General features: G+C 46.1%; 1 protein-coding gene across 6 annotated transcripts in view; it reads left to right on the top strand.

Annotated features, from left to right (window-relative positions):
* Positions 1-18,866, top strand: part of ENPP6 (ectonucleotide pyrophosphatase/phosphodiesterase 6) — a 99,438-nt gene that overhangs the window by 26,374 nt on the left and 54,198 nt on the right. For all 6 annotated transcript variants that reach the window (XM_024759974.1, XM_024759976.1, XM_024759973.1 and 3 more), the window contains exon 2: positions 17,843-18,022. In XM_024759974.1, coding sequence (XP_024615742.1) covers positions 17,843-18,022 — 180 coding nt within the window. The remainder of the gene's footprint in view (positions 1-17,842; positions 18,023-18,866) is intronic.

Genomic DNA, 18,866 nt, shown 5'->3' with positions numbered 1-18,866 from the left:
TCTGGCCCACACGCTCCCCCGCAGTGACCACCTTCAGGGCCCACGCAGCAAAGGTGGCATGCAGATATCTCTGGCCCACACGCTCCCCCGCAGTGGCCACCTTCAGGGCCTGCGCAGCAAAGGTGGCATGCAGATATGTGTTGTTCGTGCTTCGATGCTCTCACAATCCTCTGCTAACTCTCATGATGACATTTCCCACTGAGTCACTTTGAAAAAGGTTCAGTCAACTCTAACAGGGTTTTCCTTAGGCCCCTCACCTGCAGCCTGAGAACATTCATTACTCATAGCTCATGCCCCCACCCAGTGGTACCCAGAGCTCTGGTCCTCAGCACAGTCCTTCCTTCCTGCAGTTCAGGGCAGAGGGAGGTGTGCTCCCTGTGGCCCGGTGGACAGGCAGCGTGGCACGGCACTCAGGAGCTACACCCCAGGTCAGATACCTGCACACACCTTCTCTCGCGGCCCCTCGTTACCTTGAATAAGCCACTTGACTCCTCTGGGCTTCCATCTGCTCCCCCATGTGAAAAGAGGATGATGGTAGTATCTTCTTCCTAGGGTCGGTGTGAGGATTAAAAAGAATTCTGGTGATGCCCCTAGTATCCTACTTGACCTAGACTCAGTATTTGGTACCTGCTGGCTGTGATGGTGAAGATGATGCTTGGCAAGGCCTTGGTCTATGGCCAAGGGTGCTGGTCCTGGAGTTGGATTCCTGGTTCTACCCCTTACCAACTACATGAACCATGAACTTGGGATACTCAGCCTCTCCTAGTCTCTGTTCAGTGGAGGTAACAATGGTGCACGGCTCATAAGATGGTTTTGTACTGGCTTTTGTGGCCTGGTACCTGTCCTCTCCTCCATCCCACCCACACACAACCTGCCACTTTTCTGGACACCTGACCTTGTGCCACTGGAGGGACAGTGATGCTAGTGTGGCATGATGGTTTATGGCAGACCTGGCCCAGGTCTTCTAGTTCTGTTCTCATACATGCACTGCCCCACTGGGGGTGGGAATGCAGACCAGATTTGATGTAAGTGGGCTCCTACTTCTCAGTACTCCAGAATGAGAATTCAACTCTAGCTTTGCAGTTGGTGGAGCTTCCATTTAGAGAGAGTGCCTAATTTTTGGCCCACAAGTTAACAACTTATAGATTCCCATTCCAGCACTGGCTTTGCTTTCTCCCAGTGGTGTGATAAAGTGCCCTCTTCTGCAGAGGTAGCCCCAAGCCTAGGGCTTTTCTGTCACTTACCCTTGGCATCAACTCAGTAGTGGTATAGAAGGGAGAAAACAGGGCTGCTATGAAAATCACAGCTGCCTTTAACTCAGGAGTTATTTTTTAAATTTTTATTTGATATTGGAGTAGAGTTGATTAACAATGTTGGGTCATTTTCTGGTTTACAGCAAAGTGATTCAGTTATACATATAGATGTATCTATTCTTTTCCAAATTCTTTTTCTATTTACATCATTACAGAGTATGGAGCAGAGTGCCCTGTGCTATACAGTAGGTCCTTGTTGGTTATCTGTTTTAAAAATAGCAGCGTGTACACGTCAATCCCAAACTCAACTCAGGGATTACCATGCGATTCTTTTACATGAATTCTCTATCATCCCTGTGAGAGGAAGAAAGGAACAGGTTGTTTATAGTCCTCGCTGATTGGGAAGGGGGGTGGATTTTAGTTTGCTGAAGCAGGGAGATGGGTGTGGGTCTGCAGGTTTGGAAACTGGGACTGGAATGAGCTGAAGACCTTTTTGCCAAAGACAAAGGAGAGGGACTGAGAGGCCGAGGGGATGAGGGGACAGATCTGGGTGGGAGGGAGTCAGGAACCAAAACTGAGCAGGGTGAGGGATGAGAGAGAGTGGGGTCCTGGGAGCTGCGAGGCCGAGAAGAGAGACTTGGAAATTGTATCTCGCAGGGGTTTCGGAGTAAGTGCTGCGCACAGTGTATTGTTAGGAAACCCTCGGTAAAGGGTACGTTGTTCACTGATGCTTTCATGGGAGTGGATTATTTCCAGTGTGTGCATAGACGTGACGATTTCTGCCTCAAAGTTGCACCATCTCTGTGGTGAAAACAAGAGATGAGGGCAAGCAGAGTTAGCAGGTGCATGGGTTACGTTTCCTTCATCTTAAAGAGGAGGAAATTGGGAGGCCCCTGAGTCGACCAGCCAGGTGATCAATGGAACTGGGGTTCCACGTGGACTCTGTGGACCCCAAGGCCTGGGTACTTGTGCAGTACACTGAGTGTCTGAAGTCACCACCTCTCCCCTTCCATGTCCCCTGGGAATCTCCCAGTGTATCTCAGATTGGGAGCAGTAAACTCAAGTGCATGTACCACAGTTAAAAATCATATTTTAAAATACTGTTGGGGTGCAAATTAAATACAGATTAGTTCCAATCCTGGCACGGGAAACCTAGGTAACTTACTTCACCTATCTGAGCCTCGGTTCTCCCACCTGTAAAATATCTGCCACATAAGGCTAATATGAAGATATGATGAGATTGTTCTGGAAACCTCTCAGCACAGTGCTTGGCACATAGTAAAAGCTTCTGTTCTCATATGGTCCCGGTTATTACTAAGCATGTTGCAGGCACATAGTATTTTGTATATTTCAGTAGCTTAGCCTAGGATTAAAGCAAAGCCACTGAAGGTTTGAGGTTGTTTGTTACACAGCAGTAGATAACTGATACATCCACCCACTTCCATGCAAGGGACATTCAGGCAAAGAGAGATTCAAAAAAGAATGTGTTTTCAGAAAATAGTTTCACTTGGGAACCATTATAAAAGGGATGGATGTAGGTGAGGATCATCAGTGGTTGCTAAAACCATTAGGTGAAGGTTGATGGGAAACTTTATAGTAAATGGATTAGCTTGACACCATCCAAACCCACAGATCAAGCTTAACAAACAGCAAGACAGCCAGATGTTCTGAGCACATGACGTGGTGCAGGAGCAAGTACACAGCACCATCTGTAATGGATTCTTGTGTGAAAAAATTGAACCTGAATCTAAGCAGACCTCTAGATCAAACTAGTAGTTGGTAAGAAATACAAGAGCCGAAGGAACATGTCAGTAACACCACGATGCTCTAATTGGCCAAATCCAGAATATGAGACGTTTTCAGGACAAAAGACTCAGTTTCATCAGTAAATAAATGGTGAATAAATAATAAATAAACAGAATAGAGGTGAATCCTTACAAATTAGAGGCGACCGAGAGTCATAACCAAACACACCCTGCGTTTTGTTAGAACCCTGATTCAAAGAAACCAACTGCATGGAGGCATTTTTGAGATAATCAGGGAAAATTGACCATGGACTGGGTACTAGATGATGGCAAAGAATTATCGTTCATTTTGTTGGGTATGAAACAAAAGTGTCATTTTTTAAAAAAAGTTCTTCAGTATGAGAGATACGCACAGAAGTATTTAAGATTTAAGATACGATGTCTGGCATTTGCTTTAAAAATATTCCAGTAGGGGAAGGAAAACATACAAAACCAGGGCAGAATATTCTCTGTTGTTTAGCATACTGTTTTTGGACGTGTGAAAGTTTCCATAAGAGAGAACTTTTAAATTGTATCTAAGCTCTTCAGCAGCGGCAAACCTAGACTTAGACCGTGAGCACTTTTAAAGCAAACCGATGTGTGAGATTTGCCACGGGTGAGTAAGCGTTGGAGGAAGGAGCCCAGCCAGACTGCTGAGGCCTGGTGTTCAGAAGCCACGCACCACCCAGGTCCAGGGCCTCCACCTAAAGTGGCTCTGAGTCAGCAGCCTCTGCAGCCGTGTCCAGGCGAGACACTGTGAGCTCAGAGGGAAGAGGGCAAAGTGCCGGGAAATGCCCACAGAGCCCGTGTGCCAGCTCCAGGGAGCTGAGTCCCGGAAAAGCTGAAGGATGCACGTGGTGGAAATCCAAGCCTGTGACTCTCGGCAGAGAGAAGGTTCTGGAGTCCCTGCACCCAGCGGCACAGGGGGAACTGGGAGCAGAGCTAAGGGCACAGCCCTGCCGGGACCGTACCGCCACCTCAGCCTCCGCTGCTCCTTTCCTACAGCCCACATGGTCCACATTCGCCCCTACTGCAGCCTGGATTTCTCCCCCCAGGGAGCGTGTATTCACGCTGGGGGCACTTCTTCCCAGCTGGGTCTCCCAGCATGAGTGCGGGGGGCGGGGCACAGCTCTGACCCGCCCAGCCTGGATCCTAGAGCACCTGTCACTGTGGCCAGGGGTGGGCACTCTAACTGGCACAGCTTGGGATGGATGCCCACTAACCCACAGCTAGAGAGGTCGGGTCTCGTAAGCTCCTGAAAGGACCACGTGTAGGGGGTGGAGGGAAGGAATTTCCCAAGGGGCAGTGGTAGCTGCTCCTAAAAGAACAAAGGGTGCTGGAGAAGTTAAATGTCCACTGCAGTGACCATTACAGATTGGGGTAGGAAAAGATCACCGACCTTAACCGAAAGAGGAAAGAAGAGAAGCAGGGGGATAAAGGGCTGGGGTCAAGGATAATAAAATACCAAATAGAAGCAACAATCTTAAAAAGAAAAGTGAAATGAAACGAGGATTAGGGTGGGGTGGAGTATGGGTATGAGCACGTGGAAACACAACAGAGACCTAGAAGGAATCAAGTCCAGACCAGGGGATCTCGTCTCCTTTCGCAGGGTGCACCGTTCACGTTTGCTGCGCTGACTTAAGGGGGCTGCCCTGGGGGTGTGGCCACCTGGCCCCAGTGGCCACACTGTCTGCCTCGGCCTGAATTTTTGGCATATTTAGTATCTTCACAAAAAGCTCTAGAAATTCTGGGGTGCCTTTACATCGTGAGATGCAAGGACAAAATGCGAGGCTCCTAAAGGTGCGTGGCGCCCAGCAAGACCGTGGGTGAGGCTGCGGGTGGTGGAGATTATTGTGACGGCCAGTAGAGGGCAGTGTCAGCCCAGGCATTTCCCAGGCTCAGGGGAGGCACTTTCTCAGCCGTCCAGAGCCCCGTGGTTAGTTTCTCAATTTGGGACTCACTCCTTGCAAACCTTCCTGAGCAATGGTAATGAGTGGTAGCGCTTTTTTTTTTTTTCCTTCAAGGGGATTTGAGAGTCTGCTTCAGGAGTTGGTATGTAAATACGAGACAGGGTTGCCCTCTAAAGGGGGATTTAGGTGGTGGTGTGCGTTTACCAAATGCCTATTACGTACCAGACACTGTGCTAAAGTTTTGCCTACCCCAAATTATTTAACTGTAGACAAAGGTATGATTATCTCCGTTTTTCAGAGGAGAAAGCTGAGGATCACTGCAGTTCAGTGACTTGTATGAGGTCCCAGGCAGGGACAGACTTTGGTCTGTTGGGCCCCCAAATGCTTTCCACTAGGCCACATGCTTCTCATAGGTCTTCAGTTCCTGCCAGTTTTCATCCTTCCTGATGCTTCTATTTTTAACTCAAGAAGCTTCTCTGTTCCAAAGGTGTCTACTGTTTGGACTGGGAAACTATCAATACATCAGAAAGATACTTCTCACACCTAGCCAAGTGATGAATTGCTCGTTTGAGTTACTCTTTCATCCCTAAGGCAAATTATCTTTCAACACATTTCATATATGTTAAGAGCACCCAAGGAGGATTATATACACAGATCATTAGGCCAGGTGCAGTGTCAACTCCAGACACTGTGTGTTTATATGCTGATCACTGGTGCTCGTTGATCAGGGCAGATAAGCTGTGGCTACAACCATGACCTGAACTGTTTTTTCCTCTCGTGACTTGGGAGACTGGTCTCACTATTCTGTGGTCACACCTGACCCAAGGCAGTGAACTTGATGGGCCAGCATCATACCTCACACATAGGTTTTTGTTTGTTTATTGTAGATTGGTTGGTTCACACTAGATTGAGCCAATAAAGTTGTAGATTACCTCACACACCTGAATAGCTGAATTTGATCATTCTTTATCAATTCCTGACATTAATTGTTGATCCAGTAATGTTTTGGTACCTGTCTTTGGAGCTCACCCGTCAGCCTTTCCAGGTTCTACACCAATTGAAAAGATGGATTGGGGAACGTGGCTTGGATCCAAGACCTAAATGTGACGCCCCCCTTTTTTTTTTTACAGTATTGAACTCTCCATCCTTAGCCCACCCCTGCCCCAGTCACAGGCGGGGCAGCTGGAGAACTAAAGAAACCCCCTGCCCTGGCGCAGGGAGGACTCCTGTCCTGGGTGAATTTACGGGGAGGGAACGAAAAAGGGGCCTTCCACCGCCTGAAGGCAGACAGGATGGGAGGGGGCTGGAGCCTGTTTTATGCCAAAGTAACCACTCCCAGTAGCGTGAGGAATGTGGCCGGCCTGATGTCACTGGGGAAGGGGAGGGTGGCTCAATGGGCGGGGAGGAGGTGAATGCTTTATGACTAGGGAGAGAGTGGAGAAGCTTGTGGACAGAGGTATTGGCTGCGTCTCTCTCGTGTATGGAAGAATAAGGGCTAGGAATAAGGACTTTCCACCTCCAAGCACCTGCCATCTTTAGAAGTCCCTAGAAATACTTAGTAAAATGGGAGTGTGTTTCAAAAGGGATTCCATCTTAAATGCAGTAATTAATTCAAGCTCTTTTCCAACTCTGCACAGAGGTAAGGATAGATTAAATTGTCTGGAAATTTCTTTGAACTTTGATAAAAATTAGCTTTCCCCAAATAAAGAGTGTTTAAAACAAAAAGTCCCAAACTTACATTTTTGTCCTTATTCAGGAAAATAATTTTTGTTTCTGTCCCTGTATTCTAGTTGTTAAATAATTGCACCAAGCTAGTACACTCCAGAAAAATAAAACAATACATTCTTTAGAGTCCAGTGACCTCAAAACTATGAGCATGAATATCTCTAATCAAAAAATATCTCCCCTTTTAACATTTTGGGGTTATTTTTGTTGCAGTCCGTATACTTCACACTATAATCAAAGCCTGTTATCTTGGTCTTGCAATATTTGTGACTCAGACTTGATCAGGACTGTGTCTGGCACATACATCAGTAGCTGCGTTTAAAAATGTGCAAATTGTGAACTCTTCTTTCAGCTTGATCTTGCATATTTCACTTGAAACCACTTCTTTAACATACCAGATTCTGTCTTTGAACAAGTTAAGAAAATCAGATATATTTCCTAGCAGAGCTGATCATAAAGCAAATTTCGATTTGTAAGTTAGGTAGTTAACTTTGAGCAATGCACTGTTAATTCAAGTCTCTTGGGCATCAAGTAGTTATTTGAAAATTCACTCGTCTAAACAGGGTCTAAACTCATCTTTAGACCCTCCAGATGCTCAAGGAAGAGCTCAGAGAGGAGTCTAGTGGTGGGAAAGTCTGGCTTATATAACGTGCTCAGGCTGCCCGGCTCTGGATCCGGTGTGTAGTTACCTCTTGGCGTCATGTCAATTTGAGGTGATGTATATACATACGTTCACTCTCTAAAATGCACCCATTAGCTTGAGATCTCCAGATTTCAGACCTTTGGGAGCCTCTCGTTCCACAGCTGGACCCCTTCCAGAGGGAGAGGGAGGGGAAGATTCCCGTCCGCTTTGTTCGTATCCCTCGTCTGGCAGCCTTCCCTCCTTCAGAGATATTTATGGTAAAGTCTGTGCATGATAATGCATTGCAAGAGGCAGGAGCATCTGGCTTTCTGGAGATCTGAGCACCTCACTGTGGTTACCTTGGTGAGAGTCTTAGAGGCAGTCCTGGATTGTGGGGCAATTTCTATGAAAATGACCAAGCCCTATGGGGCTGGTGAGCCACCCAGTGGCCAGAAGGGAGTAGCTGCTGGGAAGAGCGCGGGCACCGTCAGTGAGACCTGGCTTCGAACTGGGGCTCTGTTCTTTTATTAGCTGCGTGGCGCTAGCCTCGCCACACAGCCACTTTGAGCCTTAGTTCTCCCACCTGCCACATGAGGACAGTATTATCTACCTCTTAGAGTTGTGTTGAAGACGAAATGAGATGGAAGCACAAAGCACCAAGTTTCAGGTACGTGGAAGGCGGCCAAGAGCTGGTAACTAGTCCGGTTACTAAGCTGATCAGCAGATACCCGTCAGGTTGGCTCAGGTCTTTGGCCTTCAGGTTATGACCCCTCCTGAGTCTAACCTGGCCTCTAGCCCATCCATGCGGTGCCCCAGGTAAAGTGCTTCCTGAGTGGACTGATCCCCGGAACCTGACACCTGGACTGAACGGTCCCCTGAAGTCAACCTGTCCTTGAGGGCAGAAGCTCTACAGATGGCATGAAAGCAAGCACAGAGTGGCAGCAGCTCCCTCTCCGTGGGCTTCTTAAGGCTGAGGATTGTATCAAGTGCCGGGTCATACACTGGTGAACTAGTGTTAGTGGGTTGTAGTGGTTAAGGGCGAGGACTCTGTGTCCAGCCTCCCTCAGTCAAATCCTGGCTCCACTCTACCCACTGGTGTGAGAATTTAGGCAAGCTACCTCTCTGGGCCTCGGTTACTTTACCTGTAAGGTAGGGCTACCAATAGCACTTATCCCTGAGGGTAGTCATGAAGGTTAAGTGTGTTAGTTTCCTGAGGCTGCTTTAAATTCCACAAATTGGGTGCCTTGAACAACACAGTTCTGGAGGGCAGAAGTCAGAAACCAAGGTGCTGGCAGGTTGTGGTCCCTCTGAAGGCTCTAGCGGAGAGTCCTTCCTTGCCTCTTGCCGCTTCTGGTGGCTCCTGCTGTCCCTTGGCTTGTAGGTGGCCGTCTTCTCCCTGTGGCTTCACATCGTCCTCCCTCTGTGCATGTCTTTCTCTGTGTCCAACTTTCCCCTTTTATAAGGGCATCAGGGTCCACCCTATGACCTCATTTTGTTCAAAAACTTGATTATTTCTGTAAAGAGCCAATTTCCAAATAAGGTCACATTTTGAGCTACTAGGGGTTAAGGACTCCAACATATCTTTTTTGGGAGGGTACAATTCAACCTGTAACAGATGAACTTAGAACAATCATTGGAACATAGTAAGCATTACACACGTGTTAACTATTTTTATCTTTAATACTCACCCCAATCCAGCCAGGGAAGTAATGTTATTCCCATTTTACAGATGGAAAAATGAGGCTCTGAGAGGTTAAAGATTAGCCTCAATCCGCACAACTAGAAAGGGGGAAGACCCCTTAACCCCAACTCTGATCTGTCTGACCACATGTCCGTCCTCTCTCCATCGTACCCATCACCTCCCAGAGATGGACAGGTTGCCCACAGCCTGTTCCGTGTGCCCATCACACATGGTTGTAACCCAGACTTCCAGCGGGTGGCCCCAGAGGCCTGCCTGCAGCTGTGGACTCAGAACTCACCTGAGTGCTGCCTCTGGGTGAAAATGTATATGTTCTAAGGAAAGAATCATCTCCAAGGTCTGTATTAATATTTTGTAACCTGTATTTATATCTCTATGTTTTGGCTAAATTGATGTACCTAAAATATAACTTAATTTTTCACTTTTCACCCGGCTGTTTTGATATATAGTAGACACAGCCATATTCATCTAATGGAAACACATGGATGTCAGAAGAACGCAACGAATGGCTTTAATATTGCTTTGTAAAGGTGATTATACACCGAGAATTAAGAAAGCCTTTTGTATAATAGAGAAATTCCTCACTGGCTGTGGAACCTGAGTGTTTAGCGATACCATTCGCTATGCAGTTGTTTTTCTGCGTGTGTGTTTAAAGACGTAAGTAAATGGTTTTAAAAAAGAGCCAAGAGGTCTCATCTTGAAACCAGCATCGTTTTATGTTCCAGGATACAACTGTAACCACTAAATCTACTGCAGCCATGAAAGGTGAAAGAGTGGTGATTCAAGTTCCGGTTGTTCGTGTTCTCTTTGCCCCTGCACCCCACACACCATTTATTAGCACCGGGACAGTGAACAAAATATTCAGCCCTTTTGCAGCTAATATATATAAAATGCAGAGAGCCATTCCTCACTTCTGAATTTACAGGTGGAGGGTTAGACCAGGAGGCCAGCTGAGGTCCCTTCCATTTCTGAGATGTGTGTGGGATCATACATACTCATAAGACCCTCTGCCGGGGACCTCAGGCTCAGGTCGTCTCCCATGTTTAATTAAGGACTCCTGCCCAAGAGGTCAACATGATTTTCTTGAGAAATCCGCATCTTATGATTTTCTTTGGCGGTTGTGCCCGATATTGTCTGTTTGTCTCTTTGCCCTACTCACCCTTCCCTGGCCTGCCTGGAGCCCCAGGAGGTGCAGCGCCTCAGCTGGACAGCGGGAGGACAGCAGAGTCGGGGTATCCATCTCCGCCAGGCTCCCTGCTGGCCACACCCGCTGCCCTAGCTCTTCAAGCCTGGGGAGCAGGTGCAGGGTGGGTGGAAGTGGCTCCTTGTGACTGTTAAGCCTGGGTTGCTTCACCATGTCTTCTGGGCTCCCCAGGACCCTGGCCACCCCTTTGCAAATCACCCTTTTAATGACCAGCGATGTATTGTGCCAGGACCTTGGCTGAGTGAAGCTCTGGCTGTCTTGAATTGTATTAGCTCAGCATATCATTAAAAGCATCTCGCCTTTCAAGGAAAGGGAACCCTGAGTGATGGAGAGCAAGATTCTACATTTTACCTGAATAAGAAATATCCACACCCCCCAATCCCATCATAATTTTGCACATGCCATCATCTCCGTCTGCAGCGCTGTTTGTGCGCAGAAACGTCCTGCTTAGCTCTCAACTCCCAGCTCCTCTAGAAGCTTCCTCTGATCCTTGCAGGCAGTCTCCGCCACTCCTCATTCTACATTCCTTCTGGGCTGCGCCCACACCTGCTGATTCCACTTCTTATCCTTTACTGTTACTGTGAAATTGGGACAAATAAAGGATGCTTTCTCTAGAGTTGCCAGATAAAGTACAGGATATTCAGTTAGAATTTTAGATTAACAACAAATAATTGTTTCGCAGAGGTATGTTCCATGGACTACTTGGGACATACTTACAGTAAAAAATTTTATCTGAAACTCAAATTTAACTGGGAAGCTTCCAGCGTTTTGTTGTTGTTTTGTTTTTTTTTTTGCTAAAATAAACCTGGCAGCTCTGACTAGAATAGCCTTATAAAGTCGGCGATTCCTGATCAAAGAAACACTTTCTTTCGGTTTCTTCCTTCCTTATTTTCTTCCTGCCCCCCCCACCGCCCCCCATATTTTTTCAGTATTCTATCAGTTAACGAGCTATGCAAATTTAGGAGCTCAGCAGGAGCTCTGGGGGGCTGAACTGCTTCTGAGAAAACTTTGACCTCCCGAGAGAAGTTTCGGAGGTGGGTGCTGTGGAGCAGAGAATGGAGCCGACATGAGTCAGTCAGTAAGATGCGCAAGGCTACGATCTTTCCAGTGACGGGCCAAGGAGGAGGCCCTGGAGGGGGAGGCTGGAAAGACTTTGCAGAACTTGGATGTCTAGTGCTCAATTTGAAGTTCTTTGCACTGTTCTCAGTCTTCCCCTGCGCACCCCACTGGATCCCCAGTAAAGTTCACCCCCCCCTCATGACTATGTCATGTGAGTGGCCGTAAAGCACTGAGCCTCACCTCTGGGGAGCCATATGTTATGGGAGCAGGAGGCTAGAAGTAGAGAGGCCTGCAAGTTAGTGAGTGTCACAGGGAAGTGCAAGAGTCTGGCGGAAACAGGGTTGGGACAAATCATGTGGAGAGCTCGAAAGAAAGGAGGCTCCAGCTGATCTCTAGATTACGTTTGTGTGTGTGACTCTCTACCCTAACAATAATAATATAAGTTAATCAGAGCAGTTTTTACTGTGTGCTATGTATTCATATATGTATTTACATGTGTCTGTGTACACAAACACGCTCCTCCCTTGGCACTGTTTGGATAAGCACAAAATCCAGGTACTGCAGTTTAGCCAAATAATACCAGTTCTGCAACATGATTCAGATTTCAGTTAGCATGGTATATTAACTAAAATAAATCTGGCAACCTGAATTGTAACTACTGCAGCATGAAATATAAACTTCATTCCTAGCTCATCAGTCCATAAATCACTGTGTAAATAACAAATGTGCATCATAATCAGTGACCAATCACATCACTTCTTTCAAGGTCTGTTGCTGGTTGGTTGCCGCCCATCTGTTATTTAGTTCATGCACAGACAGCAAAGCATATAATTGTGTTCCCTCTTTGTCTTCCAGTGATAAATGCAGATAATTTAATTTTTAATAAACTACTACTGTTGGATAATGCTCTGGGTCACCCTGATTCTCTTGGACACCTGAAGATTTGAACATTTTCTTTTTATGACAAAAGCAATTTCAATAATCCAGCAAATAGACCATAGAGTTATTTCAATTTTTAAAGCCTATTATCTTAGATGGACTTTTGGACAGGCTATTGAGGCTACAGTGGGAGATCATGCAATTTCTTTAGCTGAATTTTGGAGGACATATGACATAGAACATGCAACTGAAAACATTCAAGCATCATGGCAGAAAGTGACAGCAAGTAATATGTGTGTGGTGTGGCAGAAAATTTTGCATTTACTGTGCAAATAACTTTGCAGTATTTGAATCAAAAGGAATTGGAATCATAGAGGAAATAGTTGACCGTGGGAAAGTTGACACTGACACTATTGGAGACTCACTATGCAGCCGGAGGAGCTTAGTGAAGGCGAACTTATCGACGAAGGAAGGGGTGGTGATGAAAAGGAGGAAGATATCCTAGAGGAAGTGACACCAGCAAAACTACTTCACATTAAAACAAGTCTCAGACATATTTCATGACATTGAAAACACAAAGGATAAAATGTTTGAAGATGATCCACACTTAGAAAGGGTCTGAAAATTTGCCTCAGTATAGAAAAGATGCTCCCTCGTATTGTTTTATATCTTGGGAGGAAGTCAAGCACTGTTCACACCATTCTTTCTTTCTTTTTTTTTTTTTGCGGTATGCGGGCCTCTCACTGTTGTGGCCTCTCCCGTTGCGGAGCACAGGCTCCGGACGCACAGGCTCAGCAGCCATGGCTCACGGGCCCAGCCGCTCCGTGGCATGTGGGATCTTCCCGGACCAGGGCACGAGCCCGCATCCCCTGCATCGGCAGGTGGACTCTCAACCACTGCACCACCAGGGAAGCACCAGGACCACATCTTTTGATCTTTGTATACCTGGCACGTAAACATTATTTGATAAATACATGTTGAGTGAATGAAAAAAAAAAAGAATAAATGAAGTAAGAAACCATAAAAGGAATTAACGTTCAGTGCTTGAAAGTAATGAGAAAAGATTAAGACTGACTGAAGACTAAGTAGCAGCAACCTTACTGATCCCCAGTTCCAGGTACAATGGGCAGATCCTCAAGCATCTCATTTGATGTGAATGCCAGCCATTTTTGAGATGTTTGGAAATATTTAATATGGTGCAGAGGATTATGGGTACTTGCTAAGAAACTTCTGGTGATGGTCATTACATCAGAACACAGCTGTCTAAGGCTTTGAGGAATAAAGAATGAAGGTGTCATATCCTGCTGCTTTCTTACAGCAGTTCTAGGTATGGACGCTATTGCATCAGCTCCCACCGAGAGAGACAAACAGCGGCCCCACCCTGGCCCCCAACGCGCGAGAGCCACTAGCAGCTCCCAGTCAAATGCAGGAGCTCTTGAGCTGAGGTGGGGTCTGCAGATGGGTTAAGAGTCCACAGCTCCGTCAAGTATCGGGCTGACTGCTACTTTTTATATTAATAAGTCTATAAACTCTTCGGTCTTAGGGATAAGGGGGGAAAAGGGAGAAAAATGTTCATCTGTGTTGGGGCATGTTTGTGCCAGGAGCTGCCTGCATTTTCACAGTGAGCGCTGAGCCTCCTGGCACAAAGTTTAAAGACCCACAGAGCTGCGTTTGGAGGAGGGAGAGGCAGGTAGGAGCAGAAGTGGACCTTCCTTACACCATACCCGAAAGCCACCTGAGATCTGTGGTTTGTGACGGTGTCAGGAAGGGTTCTCCTGATGCCCTGAGCAAAGGGTCCAAATAATCAAACTACAGCAAGATCTGCTTAGAAAGCCCAAAGCAGAGAAAAATCAAGCAAAGTTGCAGATGCATAAAAATAGATACAGGTCAGGCAGAAATATGGATACCAGAGCTTGTAGGCTGCAGAAGCCAATACCCCATGTTGTGTTGTGTTGTTTTCTTTCAGCCAAGCAATAAAAACCAAAGAGCAAGAGAGGGCCTGGGTAGGTAAGGAAACCAGCTTGAGGAAGAGCAGACTCACGCTGTTACAGACACAGACCACCAGCCTTTATATATTCATGGGAAGGAAAATCGGCTCAGCTGGGAGAGAAGATTCGAGCAGATGATGAGATGGAGAGCGTACGTCTCCTGCTGGCTTCCGTGAAAGGCAGTGCTTCGCAGAACAAAGGGATGCCTCTGGGGGCTAGCACTGCATCTGTGATGAAGCCTTTGAAGAATACACCCTCTCGCTTCAACTCAAGGCCCAGTCCACTAAAAGAATAAAACCCACTTTCTAAACAGGGGTCTGAGATGACCTTCTTGTTGAAACAGCTCCCTCTACACTTGGAAACCCTTTAATCATATAAGGAAAATCACTGGTCCCAGGATCTTCTTCGGCACCATTCACTCACAGGAAGTGGGCAGGACCCTCCGTGCTGGTGCCTCGCGTCCAGCCTTTGGAGAGGGGTTGGGTCTCGGGGGAGTGGGAATGGATCACTTACCTCCATGGGTCTGAGTTCCCCTTAGAATGGATGTGCCTTTCTGGGCCAGCCTAGACCAGCCAGGATGCTGGGTGGGAACAGGAACCAAAGCCATCTCTGGAGACCTCGTCTCAAAGACGCTTCCCTGAAGAACGCCATAATTAAAGGCTTTGAAGCTCACTTGAGTCTACGGGCACCACAACCAATTGGTATGAAAAGAAAATATGAAAGCTAATGCTACATCCTACCTAATGGTGAGGAGAGAAGACCCATTATGAAAAAAGCTAAGAGGCCCAGAGAACCACAGGAAACAAGACTTCATCATCTGAAATGTAAAAATATGGTAGAACTGTGTGTTAACTGCACACATAGATCCTACCTCTCCTCAATGAGGCCTTACGGGTGTTAAAAAAAATAAGTGTAAGAGGTAGAGAATTTAGCAGAAATTCTCTGGGAGAATATTCTTTCTGTCTCTGTCTCTCTGACACGCACACACACACAAACACACCCCCCCACCCCCACCCCACAATCCAGTCATACTACAGCTCTACAGTCTAAAGGAGGCCATAATATTTTACCCATGAGGAAAAGAGCGAAGGAGGGTGAGAGAGCCTGCACCACCCTTTGGGTCTAGAGTGTTGAACGTGAGTGTTGAAAAGAAGAAGGAAATTTTATCAAATGATATTGTGGGGTTCTGCGATATACAAGTAAAGGTTATATAAGTACTTAAAAAATATTTTCAGTTACTTCATGCTTCTCTGGATGTAGCACGTTTTGGAAACTGAATCGCGTGAGGCCCCTGCTTAGATTCGGGTTTCACGCATTCCTTCTAGAATAGCTGAAACAGTTCCAGTTAAAAGTAGAGACTCCTGCACACACAAAACCCCACTTGGTACCTTCCCTTATTATTCCCGTATCTGATATCTGTAGCCCTTCTGACGCTCTCCCAGCGATTCACTCAGAGGCTCCGTTTGGTCTACTGACCTCAGTAACGCTTTTCATACACCCTTCTAATTTTCACCCTTCCTGTGAGTTTGTACGCACCAGCACCAGGTGAGATGCCCTCCCTGCCCTTGGTAGAGCGCTAGAGAGCATCTACAGAGAAAGACCCTAAAGGACACATTTCCCACGACTATTATCACGATTATCTTGCCTCGTGAAAAGGGTGAGTGAGCGTCATTAGGATGATAGAAATGCTTAGATAGGGGATGCAGTGTCTTGGGTTAAGGAAATAGATAAGAACTTTCACTCATGAGGCAGGTTCCCTTAATATTGTTAAACTCTGATACACCAGAAAGGATAACAGAACCAATAAGAAGGATGCCTCTCCTTTTAGTAGTAGGAATTATCCTCAGCACCCGAGTTGGTGACGATCCTTATAATTCTCCAGGTAAGACGACAGCCTGGGCTTCCCCGGTGGCGCAGAGGTTAAGAATCTGCCTGCCAATGCAGGGGACACAGGTTCGAGCCCTGGTCCAGGAAGATCCCACGTGCCTCGGAGCAACTAAATCCATGTGCGATGACTACTGAGCCTGTGCTCTAGAGCCTGCGAGCCATAACTACTGAAGCTCACACGCCACAACTACTGAAGCTCGCCTGCCACCACTACTGAAGCCCGCGTGCCTAGAGCCCGTGCTCCGCAACAAGAGAAGCCACCGCAATGAGAAGCCCAAGCACCACAATGAAGAATAGCTCCCGCTCGCCTCAACTCGGGAAAGACTGTGTGCAGCAACGAAGACCCAATGCAGCCAAAAATAATTAAATAAAATAAATAAATTTATTTAAAAAAAAGACTACAACGTGGTCCCCTTCTTAGCCCCTCCCAGGAGGCCTGTCTCTTTTATGCAGGGGACCCTTTGTTGAGTATTACATAACAATGCACTTGAGGTTGGGGACTACATTTATTCAGATTTGAGTCTCTACACCTATCACAATGTGTAGTTCATAGGAGCATTTAATAAATGTTAGTTGAAGGAATAAATAAAACTAAGAAGTTCCTTAATCACTGGATCATTTTCTCAAAGTTTTTATTTTTTAATTTTATCAGTTTACATGTGAAAGCTTCAGTCAGGGTCAAAAAACTAACTCTACAGCTTTGGGTAAACATTTTGTTTGGCTCTCTGGGCTTTAAGTTGCAAGCATCATTTGTGGAATGCATGGGTTTCTGTGATGAAATAAAAGGTTTTTCTTTTAAGATATTTTGGGTCTACGAATTTTTAAAATTTTATTTTACGGTTTCTCCTTTTTTTTGATTAAAAATAAAGTGTGGGTGTTGGGGGGCTTGCTGGCAAGAAGACAGAACAACAGCAAACAAACAAGCAAACGAAAAAAGCCACTTTGATTAAGCACAGTCAGTGAGCTCCGTGAAGCGTGTTTCAGCCCGACGCCACATGACGCTCACTAAAATTGCAGCAATCTTTGATGCACGTGCCAATGTTTGTGTTATTTTTACTTTAAAGATGTAACAGATTGCTCCAAAATAAATAATTTAAACCTAATGTTTCAAAAGATTCCAAGCGCTGTGTCTTTCACTTCTGTAACCAACAGAAGCAACCCTCCTCTCTATGTAACGCTTCTTTGGGAGGGTTGTTTTCTTGCTTTGTTTTTCGAAGTAGACTATTATTAAGTCACGAAAAACAATGATGTACTGATTGATATTACGACATGGATGAACCTTAAATACATTATGCTAAATGCAAGAAGCCAGACATGAAAGGCCACATATTGTATGATTCCATTTATACAAAATATCCAGAATAGGCAAATTCATGGAGACAGGAAGTAGATGGATGGTTACCTGGGACTGGGAGTAGGAGGGAATGGAGAGTGGCTGCTAATTTGCATGAGGTTTCTTTCGGGGGTGATGAAAATGTTCTAGAATTAGACAGTAGTGATGATTGCACAACTTTGTAAATACAATAAAAGCACTGAATGTATACTGTTTTTTTGGTACGCGGGCCTCTCACTGTTGTGGCCTCTCCTGTTGCGGAGCACAGGCTCCGGAAGCGCAGGCCCAGCGGCCATGGCTCACGGGCCCAGCTGCTCCGCGGCATGTGGGACCCTCCCGGACCGGGGCACGAACCCGCATCCCCTGCATCGGCAGGCGGATTCCCAACCACTGTGCCACCAGGGAAGCCCCTGAATGGCTTTTAAATTCAGAAAATAAAGATGAAAAGTAAAAAATACCAGAGCAATAAACTGACAGCCTTGTGTTTTCATTAACGTAGGTCGCCATTGTGAAGTCCATCAGATGATCGGGAACTACATGTGGGACCCTGCCACCAACAAGTCATTTGACATAGGGGTCAACAGAGACAGCCTGATGCCTCTCTGGTGGAATGGATCAGAACCTCTGTGGATCACTCTGACCAAGGCCAAAAGGAAGGTCTACATGTACTACTGGCCAGGTGAGTGTGTTGACATCCACGCCTGTCCAACCTTCCAAATCTCAAAGCACCATTGGAGTCTCTGAGAACAAAGCATGTAGATGTGTTTGAAGACCAAGCCAGGATTTAGAAAATGGGGTCTTTGTTCAAGAAATGTCTTATGGACATGTTTCTTTAAGTTTTGGTTCAAACTCTCTAACATCAGACCAGACATAATGCCATTTCCTAATTCCCTTGGTTCACCAATATTTCTGCAGTATATCATGCGTTTTCATGGGTAAAATTTTGGATACACTGGAGAGATAAATTATAGGGTGCTTATTTGCTTTACAAAAGAACTTGGAGTACCATTTCTACAGATTTTGAGCTCCCCTACAATACTGAAAAGAGGATTCAAAGCTCTTACAACTTTTTGGTTGTGCATTAAATGAAGTCCCTTTATATTAATATTCCTCCTGTACATCCTAAATCAATGAGAAACTAAAGTACTTAACTTACTTCAGTGAGGGAGGTAAGCACTCGTGCAGACTGCCCTGGCTGCTGTGAGGGGGCTTCAGGAGACTCATCTTGTCAGCCAAACTCTTGTTATTAAGGATGACAGGATTCAGTGACAACAGAATACTCAACTCGCCACTGACTTTGCATTGGTAGGATGTGTTCCTAGTCAGTGGGCAATGTAACTTTTCCATGCACATGGCTGTAGACACGTTTTTCCTAACTCTTCCCGGTGCAATACTGATGATTGTCATTGTGGAGGAAGAGATCAGGAGGCCTAGAAGAAATGAAGGGACAAGTGGGGGAAGCATGTGGAGGGATCTTGCTGGCCTGGGCTGGAGACAGCGGCAGCCTGATGGAACTGTGCGAG

Source organism: Neophocaena asiaeorientalis, unplaced genomic scaffold (genome assembly GCF_003031525.2).
Source record: "Neophocaena asiaeorientalis asiaeorientalis breed wild unplaced genomic scaffold, Neophocaena_asiaeorientalis_V1.1 scaffold521, whole genome shotgun sequence".
Taxonomy (NCBI): Eukaryota; Metazoa; Chordata; class Mammalia; order Artiodactyla; family Phocoenidae; genus Neophocaena; species Neophocaena asiaeorientalis.
Note: the sequence above shows the minus strand (reverse complement) of the source record. Positions and strands in the feature narration are given on the sequence as shown.